The 22,266-nt window shown below is 31.8% G+C and overlaps 2 protein-coding genes and 1 pseudogene across 6 annotated transcripts; 1 reads left to right on the top strand and 2 right to left on the bottom strand.

Annotated features, from left to right (window-relative positions):
* Positions 1-1,967: 1,967 nt before the first annotated feature.
* On the bottom strand, positions 1,968-3,705 carry LOC131599965 (small ribosomal subunit protein uS11). Its single transcript, XM_058872203.1, has 6 exons — positions 3,554-3,705; positions 3,355-3,477; positions 3,197-3,242; positions 2,953-3,038; positions 2,611-2,740; positions 1,968-2,226 (listed from the first exon to the last, which is right to left on the bottom strand). The coding sequence occupies exons 1-6, from the start codon at positions 3,554-3,556 to the stop codon at positions 2,159-2,161; spliced, it is 456 nt and encodes a 151-aa protein (XP_058728186.1). The 5' UTR covers positions 3,557-3,705; the 3' UTR covers positions 1,968-2,158.
* Positions 3,706-5,584: 1,879 nt separating this feature from the next.
* LOC131599964 (N-carbamoylputrescine amidase-like) lies at positions 5,585-7,822 on the bottom strand. Of its 5 annotated transcripts, none has more exons than XR_009282960.1 (4): positions 6,814-7,822; positions 6,584-6,742; positions 6,338-6,415; positions 5,665-6,217 (listed from the first exon to the last, which is right to left on the bottom strand). XR_009282960.1 is itself a non-coding variant. In XM_058872201.1 (3 exons), exons 1-3 carry the CDS (start codon positions 6,928-6,930, stop codon positions 6,100-6,102), a joined length of 381 nt encoding a protein of 126 aa, XP_058728184.1. In that variant the 5' UTR covers positions 6,931-7,822; the 3' UTR covers positions 5,585-6,099. The 5 variants fall into 5 exon arrangements, 2 of the variants coding, with proteins under 2 accessions (XP_058728184.1, XP_058728185.1); XR_009282961.1 differs by having other exon boundaries at positions 5,667-6,217; positions 6,377-6,415; positions 6,584-6,729; positions 6,810-7,822; XR_009282959.1 differs by having other exon boundaries at positions 5,682-6,217; positions 6,584-6,729; positions 6,810-7,822.
* A 9,905-nt stretch (positions 7,823-17,727) lies between these two features.
* LOC131598088 (NAC domain-containing protein 78-like) lies at positions 17,728-18,729 on the top strand (annotated as a pseudogene).
* The last annotated feature ends 3,537 nt before the right edge of the window (positions 18,730-22,266 follow it).

Raw genomic sequence — 22,266 nt, 5'->3', positions numbered from 1 at the left:
ATTGATTTGACAATAGTTCACGAGTGTAATTGGGGGCGCCACTCCGATATACATATACCAGAAGTTGAATGAAGCATGCAACTGGAGGACCAGACAGTTGACTGGCTTTTGCACACTCCTCACGGTACATTTATTTTTAATTATATTACATTTAATATGTTACTTGTTAATGTATATTAACATATTATCGTATTTGTGTTTCAGAGCTGGATCATCTCTTCCTTCCAATGCATCCACGGCTACAATCCTGGTCCCTTGTACACTGACACCATGCCCAAGGCTGCATGATACATCCTCCACATGGGGAATCAGAAAGTGGGGCCACATCGTGTATAGCTCGATCGTACTGCTCACGATGACATCAACTGGACGCCCTTCAGTGATTACGGTGATGTTGTCCCATTCGGCTGTATCGCATTATATTCCTGATGGGTGGCATGCGGGGCCAACACCGTGGTCAGATATCTGTCGGAACAGTGCATGAGACAGTTTGGGTGTGTGTAGATGATATCAAGATCTCCATTTGAGATTGCTCCCGACATCGTTACCCGCCGAGATCTCACAGCTATCTTTGAGGATTTGAGGCATCATTTGGTGCTAGAGGAGTATCAACGTACGCGGGCCACCAGGAGCTGGCACTGTGTAGATGGATATGTGACATGGTTTTATCAGGTGTCACATCCTATCATGACACTTGATGCTCCTGAGCGTCCACCTAGGTTAGTGCATGAGGAGCTCTTGGAGAACCAGCATGCCGAGGATGACCATGTCACTGATCTCCTGCCAATATGCCAACGGATACAATTGATTGGGCAGAAGGCATTAGACATAGGGATTATTGAGAAGGACGGTCCAAAGGCGGTATATAGAAGGCAGAGAAGATCGCGGGAAGTTTGCATTAGGCATACTCAGTAGTTGTATTAGTTTATGTTTATTTATTATCTTTTTTCGGTGTAGTAATATTTCGACATATCCGAACAACTATTTCTATATTATGATATCGTTTTTTACTCGGTCTACGTATTTTTTATTTCTATAACATTTTGTCGAATAATATGAGGTATTAATTTTAGTTACTATGATACTCCGGTTGTAACAATGCAATGTTGTTATTTTCAAAAATAAAGGACCTAAAGAATATTTCGGACATGCATATTCGAAACTGTCTCATGTTGTTTTCGGATATGCATATCCGAAATATTCAAAAATATGAAAAAGGTGTCCTCAAATATGCATATCCAAAACATCCTAAAATGTGAAAAGGATGCCTTCAAATATGCATATCCAAATGGTATTTTAGAAATTTTAAAAAAATATCCATATGGAATTTGTATGAGGGCTCGAGCTACCCCAAGCGTAAGAAGAAACCACTTTTTAACCTTGAAATGCTTGTTCTTCTTCATAGACACTCAATCCTTCGATCTTCAATTTTAAGTTTTTTTTGGGTATTTGCAATTATATTTTTTTAATTGTGTATGGATTAGTGTAAACAAACCCATCGGAGATGATGACGTTAGAAAAAGATTCAGACCAATTGTTGCGATAATGGTGAGTGAAGTTCACACTTACTTTACCATAATTGCACTTGAAATGGGTTACATTTCTCTGATATCATTTATTTCTTGATGGAAATAATATATAGGGTAATAGATCCATAGCTAAATTCATCTTCATATCTATATCTATATATAAATTATTGTTCAAAAGTGATGATTCATGGTTTGTTAGAGAGCTCCTTAATTTCCTTTGTTAGAAGTAGAAAATAATGTGAAGATGATATAGGTTATACAGAAAAACTAGAAGCAAAAGCCAGAACTACGGCGTACGACTATGGCTGTTCATAGTATAATTCATCATGGAATAATTCAATTTGATTCGATTTCAATTACAGTTCAATTCTAGAACTGTGCAATATAATTTTGTTCACTTACCAAAATTCAGAGCAGCAATTCAAGCAATGGAGCAAATTTCAAAATATCAAGCAGTCTTTCTAAATAAATGTTCAGATAAAAATCATTCTTAAACATAACACAAAAAATACTTGATGTTAAATGTGAAATAAAACTTGGCTACATATCAAATTTCAAAATGACAATCATGTTTTCGCATGAAAAGTAAAAGATAAAACTCCAGCTTTCCATAAACCATAAGATATAATCTAGAGCCTTCTACCTCTTCTACCACTCTTTCTACGGGTGCTGTCAGAAGGAATAGGAGTAACATCCTCTGTAAAATCAAGATACAAACAAAATCCTCTTAGAATATATAAAAATAATAAAAGAATTACAACAAATATCAAATGAAAATTGGCTACAATCATTCATTTTCATGAAACCAAAATATAAATCCTTATTGTGAGAATCAAATTTAAATGGTGATTTGAGTAATAAGAAAATACAGGTTATGCAATGATCAAAGAGCCCCTTAAGTCTTCTTACAGATTTTCTAAATTACACTAAAGGTTATGCAATGATCAAAGAGCCCCTAAAGTCTAAGTCTGATAACTTGTTTTAGGTAATTTCACAATATTTTGACATAATTATACAAGGCAATAAAGACAAAACTATCTAATAGATACGTAGTGGAGAGAAGTTAAGGAATTAACTATACCTATACGGCCGATTTTCATTCCAGACCTAGCAAGGGCACGCAGAGCAGCCTGAGCACCAGGGCCAGGTGTCTTGGTCTTGTTTCCACCAGTGGCACGGAGCTTGATGTGAAGAGCGGTAATACCGAGCTCCTGTTCCAAAATATGTTGATTTAGTAAAATAAACTAGACAGCTTCAAAGAAAAAAACTGATACATACTAAACTAATTTCCACAACAAAACAACCATTAAAAAGGTAAATAAAGTTCAAATTTATCCAAATTTCTCACAAAAAAGAAGTATTTTAGTAGCAAAAAGTTAACAAAGTTAATGGAATAAACAATGACAGGGCGAAGACTAGTTACCTTGCATCTGGTAGCAACATCCTGTGCTGCAAGCATAGCAGCATAAGGAGATGACTCATCTCTGTCGGCTTTAACCTTCATTCCACCTGAAATTAGGAAACATACACATGAGAAAAACAGATCTACTTTAAAATATCCACATAAACACAATTTCAAACCATAAAGCTTCAAAAGCAAGAGAACCCTAGCATACACACATGTGAAATTAAATAAATGAGTGTGAAGAAAAAACACTAGGGCATACCAGTGATGCGAACAAGGGTTTCCCTGCCAGACAAATCAGTGACATGCTGCAATACGAACAATTCAAATCATCGGAATCAAACTTCGAAAATCGATAACTCAAACTAATCAAACTAAAAAAATAGGAAAAAACAAAGTGATTCAGATTCATATACTAACGATGAAAGTGTCGTTAAAGGAAGCAAAAATGCGAGCAACACCAAAAACATGTTCCCCATCCTTAACAGCTGGACCCAAAGTCACAGTCTCTTCCTTTGGCTCCCTAACCTTTCTCTTCGACGACTAAAAACAACAAAACCAAACAAAAAATCAGCCAGCGCCGTGAGTCGATTTACATCAGTAATACAAATCAACGTACCATGGTTGAGATTCCGAGATTAGAAGAAGCTAGGGTTTTGGAATCTGATGCTGCTAACAATCTTGGAGAAAGAAAGAAAAATGGAGGTAGAGTTTAGGTTTATTATATTTGTTCATTGAAACCCTAGACTGTGATCGGTGGGTCGGGTATTGTTATTGGGCCGGACCAAAAGGAATAAGCATGAAGTTTGCTATTTGCACCCGTCTTAAAATCATTTAATTATTTTAGAGTAAACACTAAAATTTGATTTATTTGAAATACAGTAATACTTGATTTTTCTCCACAAAATTGTGCATTATACATTTTTTTTTTTTTTACCGCATCATTATACACTTATTCTAATTCAAAAGTTGTAACAACTAACAACTCACGTTCATAAGATCAATGAATATATTATATACGTTATGAATATATGATTTATGTGAGTAAAAATTTTAAATGGAAACATTTTAAGAAATAAATTATAAAATGTATATGCGTGTAAATTAGAAGAAAAAATAAGGTGCTGTCAATATTGAATTTTTCTAAGCTCATCTAATAATCGGTAAAATAAATAAATAAATAAATAGATAACATTTTAAAAAACAAGATAGATTTATGATTTGTAAATGAAAAAAAAAAAAAAGAATATGCATTTATTTTTACATTCAATAAATCATCCTCCTAAGCCACACTTTTAATTTTAAAATACTGACATAACAATAGTTGAACGTTATAATTCTATTGGATGATGGTATTAAACTAACAATACATTATCTTTAGAGTGTGTCTCGATGAGGTAATTGAAAATTTTAAAAAAAATTAAAATTCAAAGCAATTCAAATTATCCAATTGAAATTCAATCATTTTTAAATTATTTTATTTGGATGGAGTATTAACATAATTCATTGTTGGATTTTTTAGGTCATTTTTTATAAAATTTGAATTTTTTGGACCAAATTAAAAAATTGAAAAGTAGGGACCAATTTGCAATTTTTAAAAATTTGAAGGATCAAATTGTAAAATTTAAAAATTATTAAGGACCAATTTAAAAAAATTTAGGGTCAATTTTGGAAAATATGAGGACCAATTTGTAAAATTTAAAGAAATAATAGTAACAAATACATTATATGTATTACTAGTCAGAGACCCGTGCTGTCGCCCGGGTACATTATTTGTGGTGTAATATTTTTTTAACGATACGAAAAATGTGAAGTAATGAAGTTTGACCAATTTACATATAGAAATTAACAATTTTAAAAAAAAATACTCATAAGATATTAATAGTATAAAAATTAGGTTCTAAATTAAAATAATGATCCATAAAAAAAAGTTTAAGATAGGTCAAGAACACAGTAGCAAAATAGGGTCAAGTATTGAATTAAATAATTGACGACTTAACAACAATAGAGGATAACATGATCCATTATATAATTCAAAAAATAAAAATTTAAAGGACATGTGAGTTGGAAAAAATAAAATTTTATAACATGGCCCATTAAATAAAGGACATGTGAGTTGGAGGAAAAAAAATTAACAAATACAAATGTAAAATTTTAAATATAAATGAAAAATATGAAATAATATACTTAATTGTAAATTGAACAATAATCATATAGATTTAAGTGTATTAAATAATATTACGGGAGAAAAAACATTTAAAAATAAGAATTTTGTCTCTTAAATTAAGATAATGATCGATTAAATTAAAAACAATATTATGTTGATAGTGACCCGTGAAATATAGACTCTGTGTTTATGACACTTGATTTTGTAAAAAATAGTGATAGTGACCCGTGAAATTGAGAATTTGAAATATTGCTTGTTATTGTCTTAAGTTATGCTCACTTTTTGTGATCCAATTATGGACAGTATAAAGTTGATAGATTAGAACCTTTTTCTATGAGAAGTTTTATATCAATATTTTGACACTAAATTATAAAGCAAGGAAAGAAGGATATTTGTATGAAGAATGTAGATAAAAATTTATAGAATGAGCCTTTGCCTATGAATAGAAAAATGCTGGAGTTCAATGATTTCACTTAAGTCCATTCTTAAAATTTAAAGGTGAGTGATTAAGTCTTGGACTGTGTATGTTCTTGCAGCATTATTGGAAGGATCACATGCAAATGAGGTTTTGAAATTTCTCTTTATGAATTCTGTATGATAAGAATAGTATGGAGGTATATAATAAAATCTAAAACTTTATAAATAATTTAATATACAAAATATTTCTACATATCAATATTAATGTTAAATAACTCTCTTCTTATTTCTCTGTACATTCTTCACTTTCTTATCCTCCCACCATGCTCTGTTTTGCAAATATCTATCTATCTATAAAGTTGAAAAAAAAACACAATCCATCTCTCACTTCTATTTCTTGTCACATTTCAACATTCTTATATATGATACAGAAACACTTATAGCAACTTCATGAACAAAATCCTTATGTCAATCAGAAGAAATGTTCTAGGCTTCCGAATCGGTATATGTATGCATGATGAATATACTTCGAATGTAATCGTATTTCAATATTTCCTCCCCCACCAGTCCCAGTTGGAGGATCAATCGAAATCCAAAGCAAAGCAATAGTAATGGAAAGTAGCCCTGACCAAACATAAACAATTGTAGGAACCCCTAAAGAACATGTTTCCCAACATCTTGTTCCACTGAGGTATAACACTGTAAACAGAGGAAAAGTTGAAAAGAAATATCAGACACCAATAATTAGAAACATCATATGCTTAACATAAGAGATGATCAAACTGTAAAAGTACACCAGCCCAACCATGCACGATGTACCTGTACCATAACCATTCTTAAACCTATCATAACACATACTTTCAGTTGAAAAGATCAGATATGAGCTCATGAGGGCACCTAGGATAACACATGAAAAAAACAACACAGACAAAAAAATTGCAGTTTATTATGATGTAGGATGATGTAGTAAAATGTTTATCTACAACAATTTTATATACAACATTGACAAAGTAAAATGTTTATATATCAAAGAACATGATTCTTTCCGTCTAATGTTAAAAGCACCTTATATAGATCTGGACGCCGATTACGGAATACCCCCCAACAATGCCTCGTGGATTTGATTTTGTCCAAATCAAATTCAGCAATAAGATCTGCTTCCTCTTTATCATCACAAAATATGAAACAATTTCTCCGGTAGGCCCTGTTTGCTGAAAGAAAAGTCTTTTATCAATGGTTAAAGAGTAACATTTGTATCCATTCTGAAAAGGAAATAGTTCAGTCAAATTACCTACTATGAAGGAGTTTCCATAAAACTTTATCTCACTTTTTCCATGCTCAGTTTCAATTATCTCGCTTCCTATCCTATTTGAAGCCACGAGACGTACCTGCATTTCCCAGACTTGATCCATAAAATAAAGGACTACCTTGACATGAAAAAAAGGACTAATTTGAAACTAAAAATGAATAAATGACTTATTTCAGCAAATCAACATTCTGAATCTGGAAACGTCTTATATTAAATAATCTTATTGAAACAAGAAGAAAGTAAAATTCATCAGATGCAGTATAACTTGTTGTATCAAAAATCTATACAGTAAAGGAATGCACTTATCTTCTGATGATAGCGACGACACCGTGATTCACATGACATCATGTTGGATACTTGGCTATCAAACTCGACCTAAAATCTTGTCAGAATTTGATTGAAACTTTCAGAGCCGGGTTGCTACCTCTATAATAAATCCAACTCGATGGCTCCCGAGTCAATCATCCAGCGTTGCTTGCCTTACCGCCAAGAGGTGAACAACACCGGTGCTATGATTTTCATAAATCTGTGATAAGATCCTGCAACATCCGATAATGCTTACCCGATCCAAGTTTTCGTGAAATCTGGCAATGGTTCTTCAACCAATTTTCGCAACGGCTGGCCGCGACAATCATTGCTATGTTGTGCATCCAAGAATCGGCTTGAAAAGAACATCATATATGTTTTGATGCCGACATATCATTGAGAAAAGACTCTGCGATTTCAAGGAAACGGCGGTGAGAAGTCAACAACTTTGAAATAAATTTTGAAGTCATCGGATATAGAGATGATAATGGTGATGATGTTAAGTTCCTCCATTAATGACTGATCTTTTGTTCCCATGTAGTTTGGTAGGATAATGACAGAACCATTTTCTAGCGTTGATAAGCAACAACCATTTTCTAGCGTTGATAAGCAACAGGAGAAGAGATAGAGAGAGAAGTTTAGGGTTTCCTTTTTTTTTATTTCAATTTTCACAAAGCAGATCTGAAAGAAGGGGAATAGAAAAAAAAGTGAAATTTGAAATTGTCTTAGTAATAGTGTGACACTTGGCAAAAGCCTTGATTTTTCATTGGACAATAAAAAAGAGGTAGAGTGATTTAGTTAGTTACTAAATTGTCCTTTTTTGTGTGTAAATAATTTTTTAACGAAGGGCATTTTGTCAGATTGGTCAATCTAATAGTATTGGTTAGATAGTAGATGAGAAAAATTTCAAATTCTTTGGTTTTTGTTGTCATTTCAAAATGATTAAATTTAACTTAGATAAATACTCCATATATTTCCATTATTTTAACAATTCTTTATTTTGGTATCCAAACAATAAATTTTGTGCATATCATTTAAAATTTCCACAAAATATTACATCACGTCATTAAAATGCTTAATTCAAACACACTATTAATCTCTTTGTAAATATACCATGAACTTAACTTCTTTATTTTTAGAACACGTATAACTTTAATAGTTAAAGAGTGTTACAAAAATTCTTATTGGGTTCCTGCTCCATTTGACTCAGCGCTTGGTAAAGCATGAGCAACAACGTTGTTCTCTCTACTCAAGTGGCTAAACATAATCTCTTTGAAGTGGTTGCAGTCTTTCTTCATCTCCTTCTCTATTCCACTCATGATTTCTCATAATAGTATTATCGGTAGTCTCCATCAGTTTGATAAGGTTCAAATTATCGGATTTAAATACCATCATAATCTCCTTCTTTCGCTTTTCCATAGCCAAACGATTGGTCATCACTTTTACTTCAATTAGTTGATTAGGATCCTTCATACTTTTGATTGTAGAGTTGATGATATCGCCTTCATCGTTCATAAAGACAACTCTTAAACCCCATATCCCTTCAATCGTTAAGCTTACATCAGTGTGACGCAGTCTCCAAACCTGGTGATTTTTTTCCGTTTTTCTCTTACGGCATGTTTGAGATTTTTATTTGTTGGCTAGTTTGTTCTTCTATTCAATAGTTCTTATACGATTGTAGTTATTAGTTTTGTTGTTGAGTTTGGCTTTGTTAATGTCTTATTTTTTCTGTAGATGCTTGTTGGTATTAAGGGTGCTCTTGAATTTCTCTGTTTTAATTCCCTTTAATTGATTCCCTATTTAATTTCTTTTGAATATTTTGGAGTTCCTATTTAGTGTTTAAAAAAATAGTAAAAAAAAAACTAATATCCTTTTCTCTTCCCCTTTCACCTCAACTCCTCATCCCTACGAGCAAACCAACAAACATCGTTGTAACTACGATTCCCATCCTTACGCCAGTTAATGCAAGCCTCCGTCTTATAGTCACTCACATGCGGCTTATGCTCTTTATGCGCATACAAACATTGTTGATTCATGGTGTTAGCACCCTTTGTATCCATGGTTATCCATGGGCTCTTAATTGCTTAGCTCACTTGTTTTTGTTTGATCTATTTGAAATGTGGCGTGTGTTTAGAAAAACAGTTTGTAAAAGAATTTAACTTTGTAATGATCCTTATACGGATGTATACAAAGTGTTATCTTGAAAGATGTTTTGAAAAATGGGGTGTGAAAAGCATTTGTTGGTTTAATTTGTTCTGAGCAAGCATTTAAGAGTTACTTACCCCTAATTTGTAAGGTCCTTCCTATACTTAAGGCTTTCCTTGAGTGATAGTACTATCCATACCATTTGTGGGGTAGGTAGTCCTATACATTAGATGTGAAGGGACATTGAATGGTCATAGAAGGCAACATGTAAGGATACCTTAGCAATTCGAAGGGACTATCATCATTTTATCGTAGGCAACTCGAAGGACAATATTAATTTATCGTATGCAACTCGAAGGGACTGTGATCTTTATATCGAAGGGACTATGATGATTTATACGTAGGCAACATTTGCTAAGGTATGCCTACACTCGAGGGACTTGACCATATAGTCGAAAGGCAACGAAGAGAAGATACCCTAAAGATGAGTGTGTGAACAAAAGTGTGTCAATTCAAACTTTTATCTTGAAGTTAGTGAGCTATGTTCAGTTTTAGTCTTTTCATGCAATCCTATTAAGCATTCATCTAACAGTTTATAAGGTGCAGAAAGTAAAGTGCGAAAATTAAACCCTACGCTATTACATGGCTTTGGGATGGGGGATTACATAGTAAGGAGGTACAGAAAGTAAACCCTAATTACTATTACAAACCATAAGCAGTTACATAAATTAAAAAAAATGCGGGAAAGTAAACCTAATTAGCTATTACAAGCTCGAAACAATTACACAATGGCAAAAAATAATTGAATATGTGAATAACATCGAATAATCAAGAAGTGGATGAAGATCGGAAGTTTTGGAGACAAAAAGATTTGATGTTAGAAGAATATTTGGTGTCAATGTTAATTGAAATCTAAATTAATTAACAAATTTTAACCTAAAATTAATTAAAGAAATATTTTAATTTAACTAATTATGTACAATTAAATTTTAGATTACAAATTAGTCTTGATTAAATGACCTAAAAAATCTAATCTAACCCTAATTTAAATAAAAAAATGTTAGAGAAAAAAAATCAAATATTTTTTATGATTTTATGTTAAATTAGCTAAATGGAAAAATCTAATTCTAATGAAAATAAAATTAATAGAGAAAAAGAAAATTGGTTAATTTGAAACTCTAATGCTAATTGTGTTTTTTTTTTGTTAATTAAAAGAAAAGAAAAAAATAGAAAGAAAAGAATAATAAGGCATGAGAAAAGGAAAAAAATAGAAAGGCATGGATTTGGTGTGTGTGATCTCTAGAGGTGCACCGTAAGGAACGTTCCAGGGTCCTTAGATCAACACTTGTGTAGATCCAATGGCAAGGATCTAAGGGTACATGATGAGGTCGCGCATGCCGCACATATTAGATCTGCAAGTAGATAGAGAGAACTAAATATTAAACAAAAAATTGCAAGGCAGGGTTCGAACCCGTGCCCTTGCCTATTAAAGCCTTTGGACGCACCTTCCTTCCACTGAGTTGCACGTTTTATGTTATTAACACAATGCAAACATATTATTATGTATCAAAACAAATGGAAAAATATTAATTCAATCATATTCCACGCGTGGACCCCATGTGCGCGTTGACTGGCCAATAGGATATCAAAGAACTGCCACACAACAAGTAATATGGTCAACATCCACTGTTCATCATCTTCAACAATATGAACTTAGAGTTTGCTACGATTTTGCTTGGGATTTGCTACTGATTTGCTACGAAATTTCGTAGCAAATACTGGAAAAGTGAAACCTGCAAAATCTCACAAATAAAAGTCAAAGGAGTACTCCTCCCCCCTAAATCAAGGTCTGCGAACACGATGGTGGTGCTTGTTTGCCCTGAAAACGCCTGTATAATAAGATACGACAAGAAACCGAAGTCGTGCCATAACCATGGCAACCTGTCGTTCCAATATTCAAACTCACGAACAATACTTCCAAACGAATCTAAACATTGTCAACAACATGTAGGCATGCCAACAGTTGATTCATAATGCTTGAACACAAAGTTTTTGAGAAAAGAAACCTCACCGCGATGGTGCAACTTTGATGGTGGTGATTGGGTACGTGACAAGCTTCAAGGATGGTTGGAGATGACTCCTGGGATCTTCAAGAGTGTGATGCAACGCTTGGGATCGATTGAAACCTCCTGAAAAGCAAAATTCACACGAGCCTTACTCTTCGGTATTTTTTACAATTTTGAAACCCTTGCCTCCTCTAGATTTTTGTCCCCTTCTTTGCTGAATAGGTTTGTGTATATATGTGGAGCAAATTAGGTCAAGTAATGGGCTTGGACTTTAGGTTATGAGGTGACTTGAAAATTTGATATAATTTTGTATGAAATCTTTCCAAAATTGGCTATTCTTGCTCCATAAGCATCTTCCGCGAATTTGGACATTCTTATGATGTTATTTGGGCTTCCAAATGATTAAAAATAAAGCCTCATGATTTAGTTCCATTATTTTGATATTTTGCTTAATTTATTTTGAATTTAAATGAATAAAATTCAAATAAATGTAAATAAAAATGCCAAAAATATGAGAATGGTTTTATAGGTCCTTATTTGGATCATATGTATGTTTGAAGCCCATAACCTAAGCCCATTAGTCCAAAGATGCAAAATTATTCAATTAGAGTTTTATGCATTCTTTCAATTTTTTCCAATTTTCACCAACCATAACTCACCCAATTTTTATCATTTGGAAGTGATCTTGTACTTTTTGGAAAGCTCAAGATGTCCTTTACAACCCACTTTAGAACCTTTTTGCATTTGGGGATTTTATTTTGGTGATGTTGGCTTTGACAACATATAGCTTTTTGTTGACTTCTAGAAGGACCTGTAATATTTTGGCTCCTACCTTTTAAATGAAGCATATCTTGAACTTGGACCTAACACCAAAGTTCTGGAGGATGGAATTTCCTTGACAATAGGCTTTGGTTGGGGGAAAATGATGAAGTATGTGAAAGTTATTGCCAGGCAAAGTTCAGTTGAATTTTACTTCAAAATGACCAAAACCCTAATTTAGAAACTTGTTTCTTAGGAGAAGGATAAGTATACCCAATTCTTGTGTAGCCTTTAGCGGTTGGGGATCATATGAGCTGAGGATATCTTCTTAAGACAGGTTGTCTTGAGTATGTGAGGGCAAATTTGAGGGTGCAACAGGTGTCAAAATAAAGAAACACTAAAAAGAAGAAAACCTAAGAAAACGAGGAACGTACCATTTGTGACCCTTGACTTACCCATCCACCACCATGTGGCCCTTCAACAAAAGAACCACCTTGAACTCTATCGTTCGTGCCAGAAACAGCCTAAACCAAGAAAACCTCTTAAATGACAAAATAATGAAACAATAAAAACCATGAGGAATTAGCAACGTGCCATTTGTGAGTGCTCGTATGAAAGAAAAACTTTCGGGAACAACCTAAAACCATCGTGTCCTTGACCACTTGACCCATAAGAAGCCAGAACCAACAAAACCTCTTAGATATCTAAAACATGAATGTATCATTAAGAAGACTAGTAGCGAATGAGCACATAAAACTAGCCACCATGTGTTCGTTGACAGAGTGAGAGAGACTTTGAAGAAGAAGTTTCTAGAAGAGGAAGAGAATGAGATTAAAGGAATGTAATAAAATGGGTTAGAAAAATATTTTTATAGTGTTCCTAAACAGAAAGAAAAACGCAATGATTAATACAAAAAATCAAACAACATATCATTACTAAGTGACAAAAATATGAAATGATTTAAATAGAGATTAGAAAATTAAACACAAAGAAAACAAAGTATTATAGAAGATAAAATGTTATAAAATACAAACACAAAGAGATTGAGCATGGAGGATTCGGTGGGATCAAATGGTACCATATACAAAAAGAAAAAGCACATTGATTAATACAAAAAACCGAACAACAAATCATTACCGAGGGAAAAAACATGAAATGATTGAAATTGAGATGAGACGATTAAACATAAAGAAAATAATGTATTATATAAGATGAATGGTTATAAAATATAAACCTCAAGAGATTGAGCATGGAGGATTGGGTAGGACCTAGTTGAACCCTAAATAGAAAGAAAAACACATTGATTAATACAAAAAAATTGAACAACTAATCATTATTGAGTGAAAAAAGGTGAAATTATTGAAATCGATATCAGAAAATTAAACTTAAAGAAAATAAATTATTATAGAAGATGAAGGGTTATAAAATACAAACCTCGAGATATTGAGAATGGATGATTTGGTGGGCTAAACAGAAAAAAAATTATTGATTAAAAAAATAGAACAACAAAGAAAAAATAAGAAATGATTAAAATTGAGATCAGACAAAAGAAAATAACATATTATAGAAGATGAATGGTTATAAAATACAATCCTCGTGAGAATGTGCATGGAGGTTTTGGTGAGACTCAGTGGAACCCTAAACAAAAAGAAATATGCATTAATTAATACAAAATATTAAACAACAAATCATTATTGACTGAAAAAAACATGAAAAGATTGAAATAGAGATCAGAATAGTTATAAAATAAAATAGTTATAAAATAGTTATAAAATAAAATAGTTATAAAATAGTTACAAAATATTAAACAATATATTATATAAGATGAATAGTTATAAAATAAAAACCTCAAAAGATTGAGAATGGATAATTTGATGGGGCTCAATGGATGGCTAATCAGAAAGAAAAACACATTGATTAATCCAAAAATTGAATAATAAATTCATTACAGAGTGAAAAAATGAAATAATATGGTTGGACTTAGTGGAAGGCTAATCAGAAATAAAATCACATTGATTAATATAAAAATTGAACAATAAATTCATTACTGAGTGAAAAAATGAAATGATTGAAATTAAGATTAGACAATTAAACACAGAGAAAATAATGTATTATAGAAGATGAATAGTTATAAAATACAATCCTTAAAAGATTGAGCATGGAGGATTTGGTGGGACATAGTGAAACCTAAACAGAAAGAAAATCGCGTTGATTAATACAAAAAATTGAACAACAAATCATTACCTAGTGAAAAAAGATGAAATGATTCAAATAGAGATAAAAAAATTAAACACAAAGAAAATAACACTATTAGCAGTAATTAATAATTATGCAGAACTAATAACAATAAACATCATTTATCTAAGTCTCTGAGGCATTAGATACTATAATATCATGCAAGCAGTTTAATCTTGAATACATTATATTACCTGAGGGGATTCCAATTCATTGGGTTTTGGTGAATGATTCTGACTTCCTCTCATCAATTTCAATTTGGGAGGAAGGTTATCAGGTTGTACCTGCAAAAAAAAAATACGTACATCAACAACAACATAATAAAATGTGTTCAAAAAGAAAATGAAATTACTATCGAATAACTAAAACTTGTAAAACCTATATCAGTTATAAACATGAACAAAATTACTATCCAATATCTAAATATGAAATTATATTTGTAAATTCTAAGGTTGAATAATGGAAAGGTATATGGACAAATACATAGACACAATTAATTGAATAATAGAAAGGTAAATACTAGTTTATTTTGAACAAGAATTTGAACAATGAATATTGGACTCGTGCCAATGGCTTGAATCAGATTCATGTGTCTAAACAGGTTATAATACAGTACACAATTTCATTTACAGTACACAATTACAGTTATTTAATCTTGTCAATGGCTTGAATCAACACAATTACAATTATCGTAGACATAATTAAAGTTATAAAAAAATCCGCAACAAGATTCGCTAGAAATCCAACGAAAGGATTTGAGTCCAAACTTGCATTAGGTATTGTAGAAATTCGATGTTGAAGTGTAAAATTACACATTATACAACCTCTGTTACTTTATTGCTCTTTAAAAATTTTATCGTACAAATTCAAATAAGTCCTATCAGAGAGAACATGAAGGGAACTGAATGCCATTTCCTAACAAATTTAAAAAACTACTCAAAAGGTTAAAAAAACTAACATAATCAGATGAAATTTCAGTAATATATTATACAAAATACATGTTTGGAATAAGTGAGAAAAACCTCTGGATGGTGTGACCCTATATCGTCCCTTCCACCACCATGTGACCCTTGAGCAGACACAGACCTCACACAATGACCATAAAGTAACCCTGAATTATGTGAAACTTGATCATGTGACCCTTGAGCGAATACAGACCCACTGCATACTTGATCGTTTGAGAAAGAAGCCTAAAAAAATAGAACTTCTTAGATGTTAAAATAACAAAACACTAAACATAAGAAAACCTAAGAAAACGAGGAACATACCATTTGTGATCCTTGACCTACCCCTCCACCACCATGTGACCCTTCAACAGAAGAACCACATAGAACTTGATTGTTTCAGCCAGAAGCAGCCTAAACCAATAAAACCTCTTAGATGACAAAATACTGAATCAACAAACAATGAAAACCATTTGTGAGTGCTCGTATGAAATAAAAACTTTCGGGAACAACCTACCACCACCGTGTCCTTGACCCATAAGAAACCTGAACCAACAAAACCTCTTTGACATCTAAAACAAGAATGTATCACTAAAAAGACTAGTAATGATTGAAAGCACATAAAACCAGCCACCATGTGTTCGTTAACAGAGTGAGAGACTTTCGAAGAATAATTTTCTAGAAGAGGAAGAGAATGAGATTAAAGAAATGTAATGAAATGGGTTAGAAAATATTTTTAAAGTGGTCCTAAAAAGAAAGAAAAACGCATTGATTAATAAAAAAATCGAACAACATATCATTATTGAGTGACAAAAAATGAAATGATTTATATAGAGATCAGAAAATTAAACACAAAGGAAATAAAGTATTATAAAAGACAAATGGTTTTAAAATACAAACCTGAAGAGATTGAGCATGGAGGATTTGGTGGAACCCTAAATAAAAAGAAAAACACATTGATTAATACATAAAACTAAACAACAAATCATTACTTAGTGAAAAAACATGAAACGATTGAAATTGAGATCAGACAATTAAACACAAAGAAAATAACGTATTATAGAAGATTAATGGTTATAAAATACAAATCTCAAGAGATAGAGCATGGAGGATTCGGTGGGACCCAGTTGAACCCTAAAAGGAAAGAAAAACACATTGATTAATAAAAAAATAAAACAACTAATCATTATTGAGTGGAAAAAATGGTGAAATAATTAAACTTAAAGAAAATAGCTTATTATAGAAGATGAATGGTTCTAAAATACAAACCTCAAGAGATTGAGAATGGATGATTTGGTGGGGCTCAGTGGACCCCTAAACAAAAATAAAAAATCATTGATTAAAAAAAGTTGAACAGCAAACCATTATTGAGTGAAAAAACATGAAATGATTGAAAATAAGATCAGACAATTAAACACAAAGAAAATAATGTATTATAGAAGATGAATAAAATACAAATCTCATGAGATTGAGCATGGAGGATTTGGTAGGACCTAGTGGAACCTTAAATAGAAAGAAAAATGAGTTGATTAATACAAAAACTTGAACAACAAACCATTATTGAGTGAAAAAAACATGAAATGATTGAAATAGAGGTCAGAAAATTAAACACAGAGAAAATAACGTATAATAGAAGATGAATGGTTATAAAATAAAAACCTTAAAAGATTGAGAATGGATAATTTAGTGGGACACTGCAGATGACTAATCAGAAAGAAAAACACATTGATTAATCCAAAAATTGAACAATAAATTCATTACTGAATAAAAAAAATGAAATGATTAAAATTGAGATCAAACAATCAAACACAAATAAAATAATGTATTGTAGAAGATGAATGGTTATAACATACAAACCTCAAGAGATTGAGCATGGAGGATTTGGTGGGACCCAGTGAAACCCAAAACAGAAAGAAAATCGCATTGATTAATACAAAAAATTGAACAATAAGTTATTACTGGGTGAAAAAAATATGAAATGATTGAAATAGAGATCATAAAATTAAACACAAACACTAATAAGAAAATGACATTTGAGAAAAGGTTTTTTCATCGGGTATAAAAATATATGATGTAAAAAATATTTATAAAATGATTTTACATCAGGCATTTATTTCTAACGATATGAAAAATATTTTATTTAGAGAAAAATATAACACAGGGGCAGTTTGGTAAATAAATGGAATTTTGTTATAAAAGGCCATTACATCGGTCTAATTTCTCAACCAATGTAAAAAGTCCAATGATTTAAAAAAATAAAAACACGGTGGCAGTTTGATAAATAAATGGATTTTTGTTGCAAAAGGCCATTACATCGGTTTATTTTCCCTGTTTCCACAAAACCCTAATACTATTTTCATTTTCCTTTTCACTTCTGAAAATCTCAAAAATCTGAAAACCCTATTTCCCAATTTTCTCATCAACTTTAATTTATCATCTTCTTCCATGGCTATCTACGACGGTCCTGGGTTCCGGTTCCACCCTACCGATGAAGAGATCATTTGCTTTTGTCTGAAGCGGAAGCTCATCGGAAATTTACCTCCCGCTTTCGGCCATTTTGCTATTATCGATATCTATAAGTTTGAGCCGTGGGACCTTCCTAGTGTGTCATGTTCTTATTCATGTTTAAGTTTTTTTTTATTTTTTTTTATTTTTTTGTAGTTTGATGATTGATGTTGTTTTGATTTTGTTAGGTTTGTTGAAGCTGAAGACCAAGGACTTAGAATAGTACTTCTTCATTGTGATGGACAAGAAGTATGGTAATAGTTTAAGGTTGAATCGTGCTACTGATAGAGGGTACTGGAAGACTACTGGGAAGGATCGTATTATCAAGAATGCGAAGGATGTTTTTGGAATGAAGAAGACTCTTGTTTATCACTTTGGGAGGGCTCCTCAGGGTGACCGGACCAATTGGGTTATGCATGAGTACAAGATGATTAACGAGGCTTTGGCCAGAACTGGAATGCAGGTATTATAGTAGTGATATATAGTAAATGTTTTTGTTGTTGTTGTTATTTATTTGTTCAATTGGTTTTGGTTTTATTTTCACATGAGATAATATTTCTCTCTGTTTTGGTGGAGAAAGACACTTATGTGCTCTGTAGGGTATTTGAGAATAGTGGTTTTGGGCTTAAGAATGGGGAGAAATATGGGGCTCCTTTTATTGAGGCGGAATGGGAGCATGTTGGTAGACTAGTGGATCCCGTGTTGCCTATTGGTAATGAGCTTATGATCCAAGAAGTGTTTGCTCCTACTCCTGCTCCAGTTCCAGCACTTGTTCCTTCTCCTATCCTAGCACTTGCTCATGCTCCTTATATTGGTGACCAGGTAGATCCTTTGCCAACTGTTGGTAATGAGTCTTTGAAACAAGAAGTATCTGCTTCTACTCCTACTGATGATGATTTTGTTGAAGCCAAAGACCTTGACAAGGCCTGTATTTATCCCTAATAGTGTTATTGTTTATTGAAGTATGTTGTTATTGTGTTTTCTGTTTCATTTCTATGGAAAAGTTTGAGATTTTTTGCGGTGACACCGTCCTTATGAAGGTATGGATTAGGTTTGATATATGTTGCTAATGAGTTGTTAATGTGTTTTCTGTTTCATTTCCATGGAAAAGTTGGAGATTTTTTGCGGTGACACCGTCCTTATGAAGGTATAGAAGTTAGGGCCATAGTCATATTTACCAAACAGTCCTGATCTTTTAGCTGAATGTGAATACCAGTTCCTTATATAGTGAAGTACCCACTTTTTGTTCTTTTATGGATTTTAATGAAGCTTTCCTCAATATTCTATGTTATTTATCAATTTCTACAAGTTTAAATATATTCATCATATTTAAATAAATTACATGTTTTTTCCTTGAACTTCAGAAGAAATAAGTTGCAGCTCCTGTGTACAGTAAAAGGGTGGAGCACTTGAAATATGTTATTAAAGCATGTGGTATGAGGTGATTTTCTTATTTTGGATTCCCATGATCCTAGTTCTTTGTTGAGGATGATCGTTTGATTTTATATACTTCTGTCACCATTATACTTTTAAGCGTTGGGCCTCGGTAAAATCCCAGCCTTCCTATTTAATTTCTCAATTTTATTAGTTTACTCAATTTATAAATACATTTTGAATTATCCCTATATTTGACTGTCTCAAGGTAATGTCTCTTCTTTGACACTAAATGAACTTAATCGTTTATATATGCTAATTTTATCTTGTTAGCATATAAAGTAAAGATTAATTATATTAATAATAAGAGTATTTAGAAAAAATAGTTAGTTTTAATTACTGAATTGGTGATTCTAGGCGTTGGCCTCTCAGTATATAAGATTTGGCATTTCAATGCTCATCTCTTATAATGGTAGCAAATAAGATATTGCATTCTGACAATGACAAAGCTGTCTGGTTTACCTTTAATTTGTTGGTTGTTAGCTTTGTCAAACAGTTTGTTTGACAAAGAGTATTAAGCAGAATAAGGCAAGAATTATAATGCAGCACTTGAGTGAAGCTTGACATTGCTGGAAGGCAAATACTCCTTGATTGTAATTTGCATTTCATGTTAAATTTAGTTTTATTGAAGATGAACTCGTTAAAGCTATAACCACATGTGTTTGGATTTATAGACCACTTAGGTGTTTAGATTTTTTTTTGTCAATAACAGCTATTTCCCCAACAATTCTTTATTGAAAATAACGTATTTTAGAAGATGAATGGTTATAAAATGCATACCTCAAGAGATTGAGCATGAAGGATTTGGGGACCTATGGAACCCTAAACAGAAAGATCACATTGGTTAGTATAAAAAATTGAAAACAAATCATTACTGAGTGTAAAAAACATTAAATGATTGAAATAGATATCATAAAATTAAACACAAAGAAAATAACTTATTATAGAAGATGAATGCTTATAAAATACAAACCTAAAAAAGATTGAGCATGGAGGATTTGGTGGGACCTGGTGGAACAATAAATAGTAGAAAAACTCATTGATTAATACAAAAAATCTAACAACATATCATTAATGAGTGAAAAAAAACATGAAATGATTTAAAAAGAGATCAAAAAATAAAATATTCTAGAAGATAAATGGTTATAAAATACAAACCGAAAGAGATTAAGCATGAAGGATTTGGTAGGACCCAGTGGAGCCCTGAATAGAAAGAAAAACGCTTTGATTAATACAAAAATTTGAACAACAAGTCATTACTGAGTGAAAAAAACATGAAATGGTTAAAATTGATATCAGACAATTAAACACAAAGAAAATAATGTATCATAGAAGATGAATGGATATAAAATACAAACCTCAAGAGATTGAGCATGGAAGATTTGGTGGGACCAGTTGAACCCTAAACAAAAAGAAAGCACATTGATTAATACAAAAATTGAACAACTAATCATTATTTTGTGTGAAAAGTATGGAATTATTGAAATAGATATCAGAAAATTAAACTCAAAGAAAATAACTTATTATAGAAGATGAATGGTTATAAAATATAAACCTTAAAGAGATTTAGAATGGATTATTTGGTGGGACTCAATGGACCCTTAAAAATAAACAAAAAGAAAAAAACATTGATTAATAAAAAATTGAATAACAAATCATCAATGAGTGAAAAAAATATGAAATGATTGAAATTGAGATCAGACAATTAAACATAAAGAAGATAACGTATTATAGAAGATGAATGGTTATAAAATACAAAAAGAAAAATGTATTGATTAATACAAAAAGTTGAACAATAAATCATTATTGAGTGAAAAAAATAAGAAATAATTGAAATAAATATGAGAAAACTAAACACAAAGAAAATAACGTATTATAGAATATGAGTGGTTATAAATTAGAAACCTCAAGAGATTTAGCATAGGGGATTTGATGGTACCCAATTGAACCCTAAACATAAAGAAAAATGTGTTGATTAATACAAAAAACTAGACAACAAATCATTATTAAGTGAAAAAAATATAAAATGATTGAAACAAAGATTTAAAAATTAAACACAAAGAAATTACGTATTTTAGAAGATGAATGGTTATAAAATACAAACCTCAAGATTTTTCCTTAATTAAGATACTATGTTATTTCTATCTCTCTTAAACATTCCAACTCATACAAAAAATAATAATGTTATTTCTATCTTATTCCAACTCATACATAATAGTAGTAATATGTTATTTCTATTTCTCTATCTGTCTTAAATATTCCAATTCATACATATTAATAGTAATATGTTACTTCTATCCCTCATGAGAGTCCGAAAAGATACTCATGTGGCAATTATTGTTTGACTATATCGAAATGAGAAGTACAAGTTTGACACCATATAATATAATAGAGTATGCATAGTAAAAACGTTGTTGTGAATTCAATGTCAGGAACAAAGTATAAAACAAAGGATGAATAAAGAATAAAGAAGAAGAAGAACACAAGAATTGGTTGTAACTGTTATTCTTTTACTTTCTCTTAGAAAACAAGATTACAAGTTTACAAGAATAATAAATACCCTCTCTCACCCTAAATTAGGATTTGTTGTATGCAATGATGAGAAACTAGTATGCTATTTATAATAAAACCTAACATACTAACTAATTGGCTTTGTCCACAAGGCCCATTACACAAGCTAACTTAATAAACAAGCTAACTTAACAAATTAAGGTTTAAACACTAAAACCTAATTTAACATGCTAACAACCCTAGAATCTTCGACACCAGCATGTGAACAACCTTCAACTTCATGCTTAATCCTGTCGAACCAAAAAGCTACTCTACAACCATACTAGAGTTCGATCCAATATCTCACAAATCTCCACCTTGGACCTAACTCTACAACATCAAGGAAACAAACTAGCTTTCTTCATGCAACTTTATCAACTACATACAGTGGAAAAACTTGCAACTTGGCAATGTCTTGGGGATCATATCAGCAGCATTGTCCTTAGTCGAAACCTTCAGCATTTAGACTTCTCCACGCTCGATTACTTCTCTGAC

Source organism: Vicia villosa, linkage group LG4 (assembly GCF_029867415.1).
Source record: "Vicia villosa cultivar HV-30 ecotype Madison, WI linkage group LG4, Vvil1.0, whole genome shotgun sequence".
NCBI lineage: Eukaryota > Viridiplantae > Streptophyta > Magnoliopsida > Fabales > Fabaceae > Vicia > Vicia villosa.
This window is presented reverse-complemented; position numbering and strand designations above follow the sequence as displayed.

Coding starts and splice junctions, on each gene's coding strand:
- LOC131599965 (XM_058872203.1), bottom strand. Junction 3,039..3,196: donor AACCCTTGTTCGCATCACTG/GTATGCCCTAGT, acceptor TCCTAATTTCAG/GTGGAATGAAGGTTAAAGCC. Junction 2,741..2,952: donor ATGTTGCTACCAGATGCAAG/GTAACTAGTCTT, acceptor ATTTTGGAACAG/GAGCTCGGTATTACCGCTCT.
- LOC131599964 (XM_058872201.1), bottom strand. CDS start 6,930: ATGGATCAAGTCTGGGAAATGCAGGTACGTCTCGTGGCTTCAAATAGG. Junction 6,730..6,813: donor TTTATGGAAACTCCTTCATA/GTAGGTAATTTG, acceptor CTTTTCTTTCAG/CAAACAGGGCCTACCGGAGA. Junction 6,218..6,583: donor GGCGTCCAGATCTATATAAG/GTGCTTTTAACA, acceptor CTCTGTTTACAG/TGTTATACCTCAGTGGAACA.